This window comes from Medicago sativa, chromosome 5 (genome assembly GCF_051527215.1).
Source record: "Medicago sativa cultivar Bolivia chromosome 5, Bolivia_mono, whole genome shotgun sequence".
NCBI lineage: Eukaryota > Viridiplantae > Streptophyta > Magnoliopsida > Fabales > Fabaceae > Medicago > Medicago sativa.
The window spans coordinates 13,334,601-13,351,211 of NC_140753.1; the positions used below are offsets into that span (position 1 = coordinate 13,334,601).

General features: G+C 34.1%; 2 protein-coding genes, 1 long non-coding RNA gene and 2 other non-coding genes across 5 annotated transcripts; 2 read left to right on the plus strand and 3 right to left on the minus strand.

Annotated features, from left to right (window-relative positions):
• The first annotated feature begins 254 nt into the window (after positions 1-254).
• Positions 255-8,841, plus strand: STY17 (ACT-like protein tyrosine kinase family protein). The gene is made up of 16 exons (XM_085713652.1): positions 255-687; positions 978-1,092; positions 1,596-1,699; positions 1,876-1,995; positions 2,452-2,506; positions 3,469-3,579; positions 3,680-3,730; positions 4,006-4,181; positions 4,271-4,378; positions 5,577-5,650; positions 6,319-6,494; positions 6,918-7,013; positions 7,723-7,803; positions 7,927-7,980; positions 8,071-8,205; positions 8,310-8,841. Exons 1-16 carry the CDS (start codon positions 494-496, stop codon positions 8,382-8,384), a joined length of 1,725 nt encoding a protein of 574 aa, XP_085569778.1. The 5' UTR covers positions 255-493; the 3' UTR covers positions 8,385-8,841.
• Positions 8,842-10,105: 1,264 nt separating this feature from the next.
• LOC146920225 (U1 spliceosomal RNA) lies at positions 10,106-10,266 on the minus strand. Its single transcript, XR_015012910.1, has one exon. It is a non-coding gene; the product is annotated as a U1 spliceosomal RNA (small nuclear RNA).
• A 162-nt stretch (positions 10,267-10,428) lies between these two features.
• Positions 10,429-12,232, plus strand: LOC146920226 (uncharacterized). The gene is made up of 3 exons (XR_015011710.1): positions 10,429-10,756; positions 11,134-11,371; positions 11,495-12,232. It is a non-coding gene; the product is annotated as an uncharacterized LOC146920226 (long non-coding RNA).
• Positions 12,233-13,544: 1,312 nt separating this feature from the next.
• On the minus strand, positions 13,545-13,694 carry LOC146920227 (U4 spliceosomal RNA). Its single transcript, XR_015012904.1, has one exon. It is a non-coding gene; the product is annotated as a U4 spliceosomal RNA (small nuclear RNA).
• Positions 13,695-14,561: 867 nt separating this feature from the next.
• LOC146920228 (thiosulfate sulfurtransferase 16, chloroplastic-like) lies at positions 14,562-16,555 on the minus strand. Its single transcript, XM_085713655.1, has 7 exons — positions 16,402-16,555; positions 16,186-16,263; positions 15,974-16,087; positions 15,614-15,687; positions 15,292-15,362; positions 15,145-15,198; positions 14,562-14,784 (listed from the first exon to the last, which is right to left on the minus strand). Exons 1-7 carry the CDS (start codon positions 16,491-16,493, stop codon positions 14,710-14,712), a joined length of 558 nt encoding a protein of 185 aa, XP_085569781.1. The 5' UTR covers positions 16,494-16,555; the 3' UTR covers positions 14,562-14,709.
• Positions 16,556-16,611: the final 56 nt, after the last annotated feature.

Below are 16,611 nucleotides of genomic sequence, written 5' to 3' on the forward strand. Positions count from 1 at the left end.
AGTCTATGTTAAAAACTAAATACATTATTGATTGGATGAATGCCACTACACACTATATAGTCCCGAGTTCAATTCCAAAAAAACATCCAACCAAACAATTTCGACATGGACGCATTTTATATTTCTCGCCATTAAGCTAATCCCTTATCAACAATGATATTATAATTTGCCGGGTGTGTCCATTTTGAGCGCAAATTGGGTCCCACTCTGACGTGGATAGCTGAGAACAAACACACTGCGCCGAAGCCAAAATCACAGAATCAGTACCAATCCAATTCCAAAGCAGCAGCAAAAAATTATAAACTCAAAAACCAAAAAACAGTTTCTCGTCAACAACAACAACAACAACTCAAATCTTAACTAATCTCTTCTTCCTTTTTCTCTTCTCTTTCTTTCTCTTCTTCAATTTCTCGCGATCTCATTTCTCGTTCTCCTTCTTCTTCTGAACGGTTTTGATCGTGTTTCGTTTGATTCTTGTTACGCTCGCTCTCTCATGGTGATCGAGAACGACATTGAGAGTTGCGGAAGCAGAGCGGTGCAATCACACGCGAATCCTCGCCATCACCGTCAGAAACTTGAAGTTTACAATGAAGTTCTTCGTCGAATTCAAGATTCCGATTGCGAAGACGCTCTTGTTCCTGGTTTCGATGATCAACTCTGGCTTCACTTCAATCGTCTTCCCGCTAGGTTTTCATTCTCTCATTTTTCTCATCAAAATGATTTTCTCGCCAAATTACCGTTCAAAAAGTTGTCAAAATGATTGATGTACGAATTTGTGAATTGCGATGTGATTAGCTTTTTTTAATTCATGTTAATTTCAGTTTCAATTACTATGAATTATGATGAAATTGAAAAGGAAATTAAAAAGGAAGAAAATAGCTGAATGATTTTTTGTTTTGTTTTGTTTTTACTTTACTTTTGTAAGTGAATATGCCAGAGTGATTTTGTACGAGTCTTCAATGATTGCTACTGCATAGGTATGCATTGGATGTGAATGTGGAGAGAGCAGAAGATGTTCTTGCTCATAAGAGATTGCTCGAGTTGGCAGAAGATCCTGCAAATCGTCCTGCATTTCAAGTTCGTTTAGTACAGGTAAAAAAAATTATCGAAAAAATACTTGTAATTCGTTTTAAATTTAATTACTAGCCGTTATGAACTCGATGTAGATAACTAACTGGTTGTTGTTATTATTGACATAAGATTTGGAAATTTGGAATCAGCATCTTTATAAGTGGTTTAAATGAATTGTAGCATAGTGGTATGTTCTGTATGGATTGGCTTATTTGAGCTTATCTCCTGGCATAAGTTTTTTGAGACTATTTCGGAAAACTAATGGAAACAGCAGCTTATGACATTGTTCATAAGCTGTTTGTCATAAGCTGTTTCCAGCTTATTTTCATAAGTTCTCCAAGATAGCTTATGAAAACAGCTTATTGCTTATATGAAAACAATTTAACTTTATTTTATCTTTTGCTACAGAAATAACTTATATATAAGCACTTATCATGATAAACACTTGTGCTATAAGCTGCAAATAAGATGTTTATCCAAACAGGGCCTTAGATTGATTCATATCTGTATTGTCTTTAATACAGGTATATCCTTTTGCTGGTGCAAATCATAACGATTCTTCAGTGCATTCAGATCCTTCTGAGAAAGATGATGCACAAAGTTCTCTTAACTATTCTTTAAAGCAGGGGTATGGTTCATACATTGTCCAGTCAGTTTTATTTTCTTTCATTGTGATTGCTCAATAAGAATAATTTTTATTATCCCAATTCTTGTTGAATTGGTCCCATCAATATTATATTTTCATTTATGCCACCACTAGTTTATTTTTTTAATGTTATCTCTCTTTTTTCTTGGGCAAAAAAGAATTCATCCACCACCTACGTTTGGTTCTTCCTCTAACCTTGAAGCTCTTGCACTTCATACAAATAAAAATAACATTGAAGACGGAGACAATACTATGGGTGTGATGCCAAATTTTAACAGGTATGCATCTTAATAAATTCAGTTTGGACTACTATTCTTCTAGTCAGAATATTGTAAATGTGTTTGCTTTATTTCCTTGTCTTAGTATTGTTAAAAATAGTCTTATATTGATCAAGTAGAAGTAGAAGCATGTCTTTCATGAGTTGATATATAGACAAAGACTTGTTGAATAAAATTTCACGTCCTTTTGGTAGGGGAACATTTAGTTCTATTGTTAGGCATGTTCATCACTGTAGTATGATGTTTAGAAAAAAAATGTAAAATCAGTCAATGTGAAAACTGTATTAATACGACTGACAAGGCTCTTAAAATTGTATATCATGAAGGCTCACTATTTTCAGGGGGAAACACTATTGTTTGATTGCTTCCATTAGCTTATAGCAGTTAATAAATGCTTTACGCTATTGTTGTTTAAAATTTTGACTGGTACTGATCTTCTCACTTATTACATTTTAGGCCCATGCACGAGATTACCTTTTCAACAATTGACAAGCCTAAACTCCTTAGTCAGGTGATAAATTCTTTCAAATTTCCGTTATACTTCTGTAAAATGATGTTTTTAAATCATTGGGTGATATTTCTCTTTAGCATGTATATTCCCCATTTTATTTTATACTGTATTCTTCGGCATCCAACACGATGATAGCAAATAGCTCTTACTTTTCTAGCCTTTTGATTTAGTTGGTGAACTTCTTGCAAATTGCTATGCTGGAAGTGTTTCTTGCTTGTCATTGCCTTTTGTATTAATCTTGGACATAGCTCTTGCCAATTATTATGGACGCTGCGTCAAACGTAGCCATTCAGAAACTAGAGAGAAACTAAGTTTTTTTTGTCAAGTTCTGTAAGTTGTAATTTTCCCAAGCATTCATTTTTTTACCAAGAATAAATTGACCATATATGAATGTGCAAGAAAGTATGCATGATTGAATACCACTGCCTGGTAATATTTACATGCAACCCCATAGATATAAACTCTAATACGGATTCACACTCATGTAAATAAATAATTTTATGCTAAATATAAAATGCTAAAGGCTAAAGAGGAGTATTTTACTCTTGATCTTTTTTTAGGCGATGACTCCTTTAGTCTATTTCAGTCGATCTTTCATGCAATCTAGAAACTTTCAAAGAGACTTACATAAGTTTCAAACAATTACAAGAGGACTGCTTCCTTGTTCATTTTGCAAATTGAAGGCTTTACTCAATTATTCATTTGACAAAGGATCAAATTACTTGGAGTTCTGAATGAAATTGATTTTGATGAACTATTAGTGTAAACAAAGTTTGACATGCACTATGACATGGTGTAACTCCATTTAATGAATTTGACAAATATGTTATTGGTGGACAACCTATACCTTTTTTTACACAAACGATGGATTAAAATTCAATTCTTTTTGAATTATATGATAGAGAAAGTGTATTTTTAATATTATATGCAATTTCTCACCCTTGACTATGTATGCATTTCAGTTAACTTCAATACTTGGTGAGATTGGACTGAATATTCAAGAAGCTCATGCGTTTTCCACCTCTGATGGGTTTTCCCTGGATGTCTTCGTCGTTGAGGGATGGCCTAACGAGGTAGGATAAAAGCGTTGAATTCGTAATAACTCTATCTTTAATTGTATTTTTTATATCCACATAGCATCTTGCTTCTACTGTCTTTTCCTTTTGTCATTAGGAAACTGAGGAGCTTAAAGGTGTGTTGGAAAAGGAAATTTTGAAGGTTAAGGTATACTCTTCAGTTATTCATTTCAAAATACAAAGTTCTAGGGTTTTTGGGGATATTTTAATTTTCTTGCTAGCTTTGATATGATGGTACCTATTCAAGATTAAGAAGGGAAGATGATAATCTGCAGTTTGGCTTGCAAAAAAGGAACTGATAATAATTTGGACGACATGCAATCAATTGCAACATCTGTTAATATTAGTTGTTCTTTACACTCTTGCAATCTGCTAAATTCATTTGTGCTGAAGACTTGTTGATATGAAATACCCATTCTGTAGGATCAATATCTGTCAAATCAGGGCACACTTTATTCCTCAAATGATCAATACCAGACTAGGATGGAATCCTCCCCTGATTGCATACAAATACCATTTGATGGAGCTGATGTCTGGGAAATTGATCCCAGCCAGCTAAAATATGAAAACAAAGTTGGATCTGGATCATTTGGTGACTTGTAAGTTATTTCTGCATGACAGTATATTAGAAATCTACATCACTTTTTTAGCTGATGCCTCTCTTTACGTTTTTCACTTGACTTCGTAGATTCAGAGGCAGTTATTGCAGTCAAGATGTGGCTATCAAAGTTCTTAAGCCTGAACGCATAAGTACAGATATGCTGAAAGAGTTTGCACAGGAAGTTTATATCATGAGGTTTGTCTGGATAGTGGAATATAATTGGTGGAGCTTCTGTTCCTATTACTGAGATTTTTTTTTCTTGTATGCTTTCCACCTTCCCTTCTTGCATTTATCCTTTGTTATCTTAGGATAGAAAAGGCAAACCTTTTGCAATTAAAGTGTGTATATCTTCCTTTTTCTTGTTTTTAATTGTTGATTTTGTAGCGTATCAAATGATAATCTAGCTTGCAGACCCTATAGTTTATTTTAATGTGAAATTAAAAAGGTGGACTCATTGTAGATACATCATCTTGATATAAATTGTATTGGAGATTCATTATCTGTTGGAGAGTTTTAGACATTTCTTCCTAGTTGCAGGCAAAAAATCAAACCTCTTGTACTTTATACCTTTGGATTGTTTTTTCATCTTGTTCCTTCTTTTTGAACTATCTGTTGGAAAATCAACATGCACGGATAGCCTGACACAAATCTTTGTGCTCTGATTACCAAAGAGATTTTCTCAGGCTCTCGTGCTCTCATGCACCTCTGCAAAGCTGTTCTAACTGCTCATTATTATCCAAACTGAAGCATACTTTGATTGTAATCCTAATTCTTTAAGTTTTAAAAAAAATCCATGCATTTCAGATTCAGATATATATATATATATATATATATATATATATATATATATATATATATATATATATATATATATATATATATATATATATAATTCTAACTGCTCATTATTATGCCAAATGAAGCATACTTTGGTTGTAATCCTAATTCTTTAAGTTTTTAAAAAAATCCATGCATTTCAGATTCAAATATATATAATTCTAAATTGTATGGAAGATTGATTCCCTGAAATTGGCATTGTAGAATCTAGATTATTAAAATGCCTGGGGTCAAGGATTAATGAGTTTGACTTAATTTCAATCTTGGAAGGGGCTTGAACTTTATCCTTAGAGAAAAGTATCTATCTTGTCTGCTACGACCATTCAGGAAAGGAGAATGTGTTTATTGAAAATAATATCTCCAAATTTTGTGGTATCCTCCATCAAATACTTCTGAATGTTTTTGTTTTAAAATATCTGATATTGTTTCTATTTTGACTATTTCGCTAGTGTGTGCAGTAGTCCTTTTTATCCTAGTTAGTTTTAGTAATATGGTATCCTTGTAGATCTACATGACAATTTTTCCTTTACAAATTATGACTTATCTTTGGCTGCAGGAAGATTCGACACAAGAATGTTGTTCAGTTCATTGGTGCTTGTACTCGGCCTCCAAATCTTTGTATTGTTACTGGTAAGTAGGAGAGGATTTTGAGAACTTAAGATTTATGTTTACGTTTCATACTTTAGTTCAAAGGGTGAGCTGCGAGCCTTGATGCAAGGACAAGGTTACTACACTGTTACTGCGTCGGAATGGACTCTGGTTTAGCAACCTCTTCCGATGGTGGATACTGCATACATTTGACCCTCCCACACCCTACAATGTTGGAAGCCTTGTGCACAGCCTCCCTTTCTAGAATTTGTTTGATATCTCTGATGCTATCCAATATCGTTTATAGATATTTGGCAAAGTATTTACATTGCTTGGACAATCCTCACCCCTTGAGCTAGCTTTTGGGCTTGGACAGTCCTGAGCATGAGTGTATGTTTTTTCTATAAGCAATGTATGTTAAGATTTGTGTAATTAGGCCACCCACATTTGTCCATGCTTCAGATGTCTAGGCCATACACCTTAGTGTGAGGGGGTTTGATGAAACTCATATCAGTTAGAGATACGGCTAATGTAGTCTTTATAATGCTTGGGCAATCCACCCATTGAGCCAGCTTTTGGGGTTGAGTTGGGACTAAGAATCTCCAAGTTCCTATTTGTATTGCATCGAGTACTTTAATTGTTAAGATGATTTGGTTCGTTGTTCAATAACCTAATAATTCAACTGTGATGCTTATGCGATCATGTTTCAGAGTTTATGTCGAGAGGAAGCTTATATGATTTTCTGCACAGACAAAAGGGTGTGTTTAAGCTTCCATCTTTACTAAAAGTAGCCATTGATGTTTCCAAGGGAATGAACTATTTGCACCAAAATAATATTATTCACAGGGACCTCAAGACTGCCAATCTTCTGATGGACGAAAATGAAGTAAGTAGACTCCATGAATGCACACATTGATACTTCCTGTTGCATTTTCATTGTTATTGGTCTATGTTTTTACTTCTGTTGGTAATATTTGGTTACAAATAAATCTATTAATCTTATTTCCTCAGTTGCAATCCTATATCACTAATGTATTGCCTATCTCGATTGTTGGGCCATTGCATTTTTTACTTTCCCATGTTCAATTCCTACTTGATTATAGAATTTGTTAATCGATTGTGTGATAATTTACTACTAGAACTGTGGCTCTAATTCATTGATAAACCAAAACTGCAACTCATCTCGAATTAGATTAACTGCAGTTTTATAGTTTGTATAATTAAGTTTAAGATGAGCAGTTGCATAATAAGACCCAAAACATCTCAACATTTTATTTAATATGTACTCAAAGAGCATATCCTTCAACAGTTGGTCAAGGTTGCTGATTTTGGGGTTGCCAGAGTGCAAACTCAGTCTGGAGTGATGACAGCTGAAACTGGAACATACCGCTGGATGGCTCCTGAGGTATGATTTTTCTTGAACTCGATTTTATTCTTCTGCTTGATATTTTGGATGATATCATTGTGCAAAGCGATTGGGTGATAGTTTGGATATTTTTCAGCAGTGGAAATCGTGTGTTTTTTTATTTTATTTTAAATGTATCAGGGGGGAAGACTTTGTGTGGGGAACAACAAGCTAAGTAAAATGCAAGTAAAACTGGTATTCAAACCGGAGTTCACAAAATATTGAAAAGTTTTTATCCTAATCTCTTAAATTAGGTTCTTGGTTTACCCTTAAAAATATTGTCCATGGTGAAGCAGAATTTAAAACTGGTAAAGAAAATAATATACTCGTTGCGATTTATGTTAATGTTTTTTTTATATGGATATTTGATTCACATTGTTTGGGCATTCAACTTACAGTTCAATAACAGTTTTATCCTTTTTTTTTTTTTTCTTTTCATAATTGCGGTTAAAAAAGATTTATTCTTTCTGGGCAATTTCCTTGCCAAGCATGTAATGCATTGTCGCATTATCAGAAAAAATGTAATGCATTGACACTTATTTTTTAGTTCAACTCACATTCATCAAGCATGCCTTGAAGTTTTAGAGTTTGGATTTCAAAGTGCTTACATGATAATGATATTTGGATTCCTTTTCTGTTTTTTTTCTTTCTTTCTTTCTTTAGCTGTTTGATATTGCTTCACATTTCTTTCTGTTGATTTGACTTGAAGGTTATTGAACACAAACCATATGACCAGAAGGCAGATGTTTTCAGTTTTGGAATAGCACTCTGGGAGCTTTTAACTGGAGAGGTGAGCATTTTTGTCTCAAGCAGCAAGCTTTGCTCTGCTTCATCTTTTTATTCGTTTCTTGTCTCAAACGTTGATCAGTCTTCTACCTGCTAATCCATTATATATTCTATTTTTTGTAACCAGCTGCCTTACTCTTACTTGACCCCATTACAAGCAGCAGTTGGTGTGGTGCAGAAGGTTTGTATTCTTTCCTCTTTGCGGATAATTTTATCGAAACATTTTTCTTGTTTACACACAATAACTCTATGTGGCTTAAATTGCTATTAGGGTCTACGGCCTACAATTCCCAAAAATACACATCCAAGAATTTCTGAACTACTACAGCGGTGCTGGCAACAAGATCCAAAGGAGAGACCAGCCTTTTCTGAAATAATTGAAATTCTCCAACACATAGCAAAAGAGGTAAACTATTAACATCATAAAAAAAAAAGAGGTTAAGTATTAAAGTTTTGAAAAATAGCACCAAGTTGTGCCTATTTAACAATTTTCTGTTTCATGTTTGTCAGGTTAATGATGTAGATCGACATAAAGATAAGTCATCACACGGTTTCCTCTCATCACTTAGGCGTGGCCATCACTGATATTGATACCCATATAAGAGCAGTGGTGGTTGAGAATTCAAGAGTATAGCCTTTTTGTCCTGTACAGTCTGACCAAAGATCAATTGAGTTTGGTTCTTTCTGCTCTTGAAAAATCCTGTTCTACTCTGCTATTGCCTTAATTTTTTTGGCACAGTCTGCGTCTCTCTTCTTTTGTCCTCTCAACTATTGTTATTCAGAAGCGAGTAGGACGGATGCAAGAGCAGTGGTGGTTGAAAATTCAAGGCATCATGTAATCTTAAACCTTTGCTTTGTTTACCACGTTTTTTGAATTGGAGCTTTTACTAAGCAGTCCCCTGTATCCAATATCACTTTGATGTTTACCGGTAAAAACATTATATGACGATGTCACGAGATGTACAAGGCTTGATAGATTTGGCACATCCTACGTGTAATTCAATTTCAGAAAGAAAAAAAAGGGAGAAAATTTAAACTCAAATGTTGCAACCATTTTATCTTTTCATAAAAAATAAAAATATGGATGAACACCACAATGGACTACTATAATTGGTCTGCTTGCATTGATTGTGAAACGAAAATATTGTCAACAAGCATGCGTTTGTTTTCACATAGGGTTAGTCAATCGCTGTGCCTTACGCAAGAAAACATTTGTTAATGGGTAACCATACATGCTATGAGGAGAGTACCATGAATACACCTGCTAACACCCAGTTTATTGTTGGGTGAAACTCATGTATATCTAGAGTTTTAACTAAAAGTGTTGATATCGATATGAGTTTCATCCAATAAAAGAAAGAGTGTTAGTTAGAGTGTTCGTAGCATATCTTTTAATATGGATTATGGGTTATGATTGAGTGGTAAATGTTATAATTTAAGCAACGTTGTAGGACTCGAACCTGAGTCTTGCTTTAGAGATTAAAGTAATGAATCTCAATCAACCAGTGGTAAGAAACCGTTGACATTACACATACATAATACATAGTGGATTTGACAAACTAAAAACTTCCCTTGATGTTTTACAAAGATAGTAAGATACGTTACTTGTGTAGAGTGCTTCTTTAGAGGAGACAATATACTTAATCAATCTACAATTCAAAAGTTATGGATGTTGAACTAAAGTGCTTTGATAGTAGTAAATGTGTGTGGTGTAATTGACTTTTCATGGCAAGTATCTCCAGATGTTGAGGGTGTCTTTATATTAAGACCTTAGAAAATTCCCAATAATCAATAGCATCCATACCATTTGAGACACCCCATTTGTTTTTTTTTTTTGGGTACAATTGAGACCCCCATTTTACTTTAGCCTTTGGTTTATAGTCTGGAAAATCCTATGTTACTCCCATTAATTTGCAGAACATTTGAACCATGATTTTTCCATGATATTGGACCTACTTTTTCCCTTATAAAAGTAAAATGTATTCTAAAAAATTTAAACTGTAATAGTATATAAGTCGTATGTAATATGAATTGAAGAAAATTATTAAATGGACGTTAAAATTCAACCAGCGTTGCATGAATAAGGAATCCTTCACTAGTTGTGTCATTGTCCAAATGCAAAGTTTGTGATTTGCTTTTAAGGAACTACCGTACAAAATAACATGTCTCTAACGGAGAAGATGCAAAGACATGCAATAACCAAAATTCACCGGTTGATTAAGATTTGTAAATAACTTAGTTCACATTGTACAATCCAAATCCAACTGTACAAAATCATAATTTCACAAAGTTTGAAACTAAAATTGGAAGGGGCCGCGCGAACGCAAGCCCCCACAACAACAAATTATGATGTAGGCTCCACCACTTGGGTAGACCTTAGGCTAGCACCCCTCCAAAGTGCAATGGAGGTCACTTGCCTAGGCCATGGGCCTTCTTGATCACCCATCGACCCCATCCAGGTAAGTATGTTACAATGTATCACACAATTCTCTTTTATAACTCATGCTTCATAACATTGATTATAAAACTTCCGATGTGGGACTTAGATAAAACTATCCAAGTTGCACTCAACAACAAGTCCATATATTTTGATATCAACAAAGTTATGTCATAATCTTTATATCAACAGGTCTACCTTTATGTCATAATCTTTATAACAGCAAAGGTCACGAGTAGATGGACTTGGGTGTCGGTTGTCTAATATTAGATGGACCCTACCCAAAAGTGCTTTTCAAACTTAATGTGGATGCAGCAGGGCCCAATAAGGATGGCATTACCAGTATCAGATGGCATGTCTGTGTTAAAAGGGATAGAGCTTGCGAAGGACTTGTTCCTCAAGCTTAAAGTAGAATCAGACTCATTTATTCTCATTGCCGCTATCAACGAGTCCCAGCATCCGAGCTCTTTTTAAGGAGCAAGAGCTGAAGATTGCAAAGACTCCCGTCAAATTTCAATACGTGAGATTTTCTTTTCTTTCATATTTGCCGTGTTGCGAATCAAGCCATTGTCTTCTTAGATAAATTTGCTATTATGTTTTCTTGATTTTGCTTCTTAGCTAAATTTGCTATTATGTCTTCTTGATTTTGTTTGGGTTGAAGAAACCCCCTCTTATGATATTGAGGCTTTTGATTTACTGACCATAGGGTTTAATAAAAGCATGCAGATCTAAAAATAAAAATCCATTTGTAAACACAATTGATGATAGAAAAAACACAAACTTAAGAAATAATTTCAAAGGCTTAATTACACCACAGGTCCTTTAAGTTTGACGTTTGTAACAAATAGGTCCTTTAAGTTTGTTTTGTAACAGATAGGTCCTTTAACTTTGTAACAGTGTGCAACTAAGCCCTTATGTTAACTCACCGTCAAAAAACACTGACGTGGCTGTGAAGTCTGTGATGTGGCATGCAAAAGGCAAAACACTGCGTTTTGCAAAACAGAAGCTGAAACAAGGTTTGAAGAGATAGAGAGAGAAGAAACAAATTAGGGAAAACGTGAACCCTAATTTGGATGAAAAGTTCGTGATTCGAGTTGATTTGTATGCAAAATCACATGTTCCTTTTACCTTAAAGGTTAGTATCGCTTAATCTCTTGTTCATTTGTTGAGTTTGTGATTTTGATTCGAGTTTTGTTAAACCCTAATCAAGTGTCATTCGAAAATTGATTTTTTTTTCTTTCAATTTTCCCCATTAAAGCTCAATACCCATGAGAAGGCTAAAGGTGCAAATGAAAAGGCTAAAGGCGCAGATGAGAAGGCCATGGATCCATCATTAGTGACTAGGAAAGGTAAAGCCAATAACTGCAGCATTTGCAAACAAGTTGGGCACAACAAAAGATCATGCAAATCCAATGCAAATACATCTCAGGGTGAGACTTCATCACAAGCTGCTACTCAAAGTGGACCTCAATCTACACCACATAATGGTACTTCTCAGAATGCTACTCAAGCTGCTACTTCTCAGAATGCTACTCAAACTGCTACTCAAGTTGCTACTCAAGCTGCTTCTTCTTGGAATGTTACTCAAACTGCTAATCAACTTGCATCTCAGTCAAACAATGTTAAAAAGCCTGCTATGTCTTCTAGAACTAACAAGTCCAAGTCAAATGCAAGTGTATCTTAAAAATTTCCAACTGATAAGTCTGCTACGGGTACTTCATCAACTCAGCCCACTCCAAATGCAACAAAAAGGACTTCAGTTGGCTACCAAAACAACTGTCAGGCCAAAGATGCAACCAAGGAAGCCATCGTCTTAGTTTTAGCTTATCCTAGGCATCTTTTTAGCTTTTTTTTTGGGGTCTGGTCAATCTATGTATGATTAGACTATGGCAAATATGAATTATGGCTGTTTTGGAAGGATTGAATTGTAAGCCAGTAATTTTGGATGAATTAATATGTAAGACATGGAATGTTATTATGTTTATTTTGGCTGTAAGACATGTTATTAATTTGAAAATGTTATGATTATTTTGGCCAAAATGTATTATGGTTATTATTATATGGATAACACAGGTTCAATATCTTGATGAGATTACACAATACATTCATTTTCTTAAAAAAAAAAAAACACACACACACACACAAAAACATTACACAGGTATATTATTTTGATGAGATTGCACAATACATTCATTTTCTTAAAACAAAACACAAACACCTTACAGAGGTACCATATCTTAATTAGATTGCACAATACATTCATTTTCTTAAAACAAAACACTTAACACATTACATTAATGTTACACTCAACAATGTTTGATCGTCTAACATGATTGCACGCTTAAATTAAACTAAAAAAAAACATGTTACAAGGATTGTTCGCTTTACTTGATTAAATGTCAAGCTTATTGTTGCAATAACACAAGTTAAATCCAACAACATGCAAGTTACATCAGCAATCTTCAACATAAGTTTTGTTGATTTTTCTCCACTTTTTGTCTTCAACAATTTAATTTTCATGTTCATAATTCCCATGTCCTTTTTGGCACAATCAACACATTTCATTTCCACCCCATTGTCTTGGTATGTACTAGAATGCTACTATGTACTCTCCATAACAAGTTAAAGTGCAATTATATACAAAACAGAACCATGTGTGTCATTCGTTTCTTTTGTTTTTTTTTTTCTTTTCAATTTTTTCAATTTTAAAATGGGGAAATCAAGTTTAGAGCAATTAGAGCTAGTTTGGGTTACTGGTAAAATTGAAAAACAGAACCTAATCCAAGTTTCAAATAGAGCAATTGAGCTTTAATGGGGAAAATTGAAGGAAGAAAATGGGTTCACGTTTCTTGATTTGTTTTCTCTCACTATATCTTCAAACCTTGTTTCAGCTTCTGTTTTGCAAAACGCAGCGTTTTGCCTTTAGCATGCCACATCATAGACTTCACAGCCACGTCAGCGTTTTTTTTGACGTTGAGTTAACGGAAGGACTTAGTTGCACATTGTTACAAAGTTAAAGGACCTATCTGTTACAAAACAATTTTAAAGGACCCATTTATTACAAACGTCAAACTTAAAGGACCTATGATGTAATTAAGCCTAATTTGAAACCAATAATACTTTCAATAATTTAAGAGGCTTGTAAATTAAAGAAAATTAATATTAACATTTAAACTAAGATTGTAGGACTTTAACCTAAAGGGAGTCCTTCCAGAAATTCTCAAAGCTTAAGTTACCCCAAGCCTAAATAATTTAAGAGGCTTGTAAATTAAAGAAAATTAATATTAACATTTAAACTAAGATTGTAGGACTTTACCCTAAAGGGAGTCCTTCCAGAAATTCTCAAAGGCTTGAGTTACCCCAAGCCTAAGAGGGGGTTTGGAAATAGTTTTCAACCAGCAATAGACGCGCCTCGGTTAGAACCTCATTAGCTGCGTCATTGCCCCAAGCGCAAAGATGATTTCCACTCCTCAACAGACCTTGTTTTTATATAGACTTCAACCACACCTTGTTTCTCATATAGGCGATGTGGGACTAAATATGCGGTGCTTGGAAATTTTAGTCAGCACTAGCCACACTTTTGCCTTCAACACATGTCCATTATACCTTAATCATGAATTTACATGTAACGAAATTGTAGATTGTAAGAGTTTGATGATAATGAAAGGAAATATAGAAGAAAAAAGCATGAGCTTCAGTGCTGCAATGCTGTCCATTATTCTACGTTTTCTACGTTTTCCATTCTCTGTACTCAACAAAAACACTTCGAAATCTAGTATCTCATCACACTTAACATGTACTAAATGTTAGATCATAAAAGTATCATGATAATGCTACGGACTTCAGTGCTTAATAGTACCTTTGTAGTGGTTTGAATGACTCTGCAGAGAAAAGCTTTTCATGGCTGTTTAATTGTCTGATTTAGATAAATTTTTATTGCACCAAGTCTTTGATTGTTATTTTTTTATATAAAAAAGTTGAGTGAGAATGCTTTTGAATATGCCAAGAATTACATGATACTTCATTACTTAATGATATGATACAGTCATTTGACTTGCATATTATGATTTCTTCTCCTTCATATTATTACTGTTGTGGAAATTATGAAGAAATTGAATGGGATTTCTTTCAAATATGTCGAGCACTACATAAAATTTCATAACATTATATAGTGTTGTAGACTTGCATAGCATATCATGATTTCTTCTTGGTATCAAACAGAGTTATAGAGCTCTAGCATTTTTTTCCTGTCAATGATCATGGTTCGAATTGAACTGTAAAGATGGGATGACATCATCAACAACACATCAAGCCAAGAGAGAGGGTTTCTTCAGAAAGTTTGATTTGATAAATAACCTTCATTAATTATTGATATGTAAATATATAAAATCATTCCATCCACTCCTTCCTTTTTATGCATTTACATGATCCAAACAGAATTCTTATTATTTCTATATACAGCTTCAGGTCCAATCATTGTTCTGTAGCAAGTCCATTTTGAGTCCAAGCAGCATAACCACCAGCTATGTCTGTGAGTCCGGTGAACCCCTATACAATGCAAAACAATTGTCACCAAACAAGCTTTGACCTCAAAATTTTCAAGAAGTTAATAAAGTATCTATCACTGGAAATTGGAATGACAAGAAACCAAGACTAATTATTGATGAAAAAAGTAGCACGGATTATTTTTGTTTACACTTTCAGGTTTTGTATCACCTAGCACTCAACTAAAATGCTAGGTGCAAACTCAAACAAGAAGTGAAAGGGGGAGTTGAAAAGCTGAATGAAAATGAAATTACGTGAAAGAACAAAACTTGATTCAGACATTCAAACGAACTATGAAACTTTTTTCAACTGCAATAAACTATTGCAATGTAAATATTAGCAATTGAAAGAAGAAATGCTTACAGCAGCTAACAAGTCAGTAGCAGCCATCATAGACCTTTTCCCAAGCTGACAACCCTGCAAAAGCAATAACATTAGCAGATGAATTAATTTGGAGTGCTTGAAAATAACATACAAAATCTCATGGCGCGGCGAAGGATATGCACTTACAACAATAATTTCATCTTCTTTTCTAAACTGTGAGGAGACCTCTTTAACAAAATTGCTGTTCTTTGTCATCCCTGTATGCATGAACACATAATTTATATCAACATCAAAATTATATGAATAGATTAGAAAAAAGGACACTAATGGATTACCAATTTGATCTCTTTTTGATCTCTTGCAACCTATTCTATCAAACCTCAGTTGTTTTGATTAATCTAATGGCCAAGAGTATTATATATCTCTTAGACTTATGATAATCAACAAATAAGCAAACCTAAACACTAAGAATATTACAATAATTTAACATTGAGAATTGAGTTAGAACCTGATCCAACTTTGTACATATAAGGTATGTTAATCGCACCAGGAGCGTGTCCAGCATTAAACTCTTCCGTGGTCCTGCACAATCACAATAAACAGGTATGGAAAGTCGTGAGTTTTGGCTTCTTCCAAATCACAATTCCAAAACATTAGTATATTAATCGGTTATGTAATGTTATGCAACTATTTGAAGAGTTGCATGTATTTTTAGTCTTGACAAATTTCTTTTGCCGTGTACTCGACTTTCAGTCCAATAAATTTAAAAATTACATAATAGTTTTGTAGTTTTAGGCACAAAAATCAACTCAAAAAAATTATAGTCACTATAAACATATTTAAGCCTTGATTAAATTGGTTACTTTACCTTACATCCAAATACTTATGGCCAGCTAGAAGAAGCTCGTGAGCTACACGCACTGGCACTGAAGTCGGAACTCCAACAACTTCCTCCAAATTCCCCTTTAAACCACACATCGTGCTTTGAAAAAACCACATCAACAACGTTACTTACTCAAACAAAACAAAAAACAAAAAGTAATGTTTTATTGTATTATGATCAACACTTTTTACACTTACCGGAAGTTGGAACACTTTGGTTGAACAACAACACTTCTATGTCCCTTATTAAATTTGGAAGATTTTATAAACGAAAAACTGCATGTACGCAATAATAACAACACTAAGAATTTGAAAACACATAGATAATATTAATAACAAAGTAAACAAAAACATAAGTACAGATAAATATTATTAGTATATAGATATAGAAGAATGGTTAAATTAGAGTGTGACCTTGTTATGGTCGTGTTCTGCCGTAGAATTAGAGGACGTGAACGAAAGCAAGCGGCGGAGACATCAAAGGAAGTTGCTATCATTGTTTTCATCGTCACTATTATAGACAAATACTATGAAATGCAAAGTGGTTATCTTTTTTATGAAATGCTTTGAGGTTGTTGTTGCAAGAACCTCTTTATATGTAACAATCACTTAATATCTGGGTCA

Excerpts from the sequence above, each read along its gene's own strand:
- STY17 (XM_085713652.1), top strand. The coding sequence starts at position 494 with ATGGTGATCGAGAACGACATTGAGAGTTGCGGAAGCAGAGCGGTGCAA. Across the intron at positions 1,093-1,595 it reads TTCAAGTTCGTTTAGTACAG|GTATATCCTTTTGCTGGTGC; the intron begins GTAAAAAAAATT and ends TCTTTAATACAG. Across the intron at positions 3,731-4,005 it reads AGGAAATTTTGAAGGTTAAG|GATCAATATCTGTCAAATCA; the intron begins GTATACTCTTCA and ends CCCATTCTGTAG.
- LOC146920228 (XM_085713655.1), bottom strand. The coding sequence starts at position 16,493 with ATGAAAACAATGATAGCAACTTCCTTTGATGTCTCCGCCGCTTGCTTT. Across the intron at positions 15,688-15,973 it reads CATAAGTATTTGGATGTAAG|GACCACGGAAGAGTTTAATG; the intron begins GTAAAGTAACCA and ends GTGATTGTGCAG. Across the intron at positions 15,363-15,613 it reads TATGTACAAAGTTGGATCAG|GGATGACAAAGAACAGCAAT; the intron begins GTTCTAACTCAA and ends TCATGCATACAG.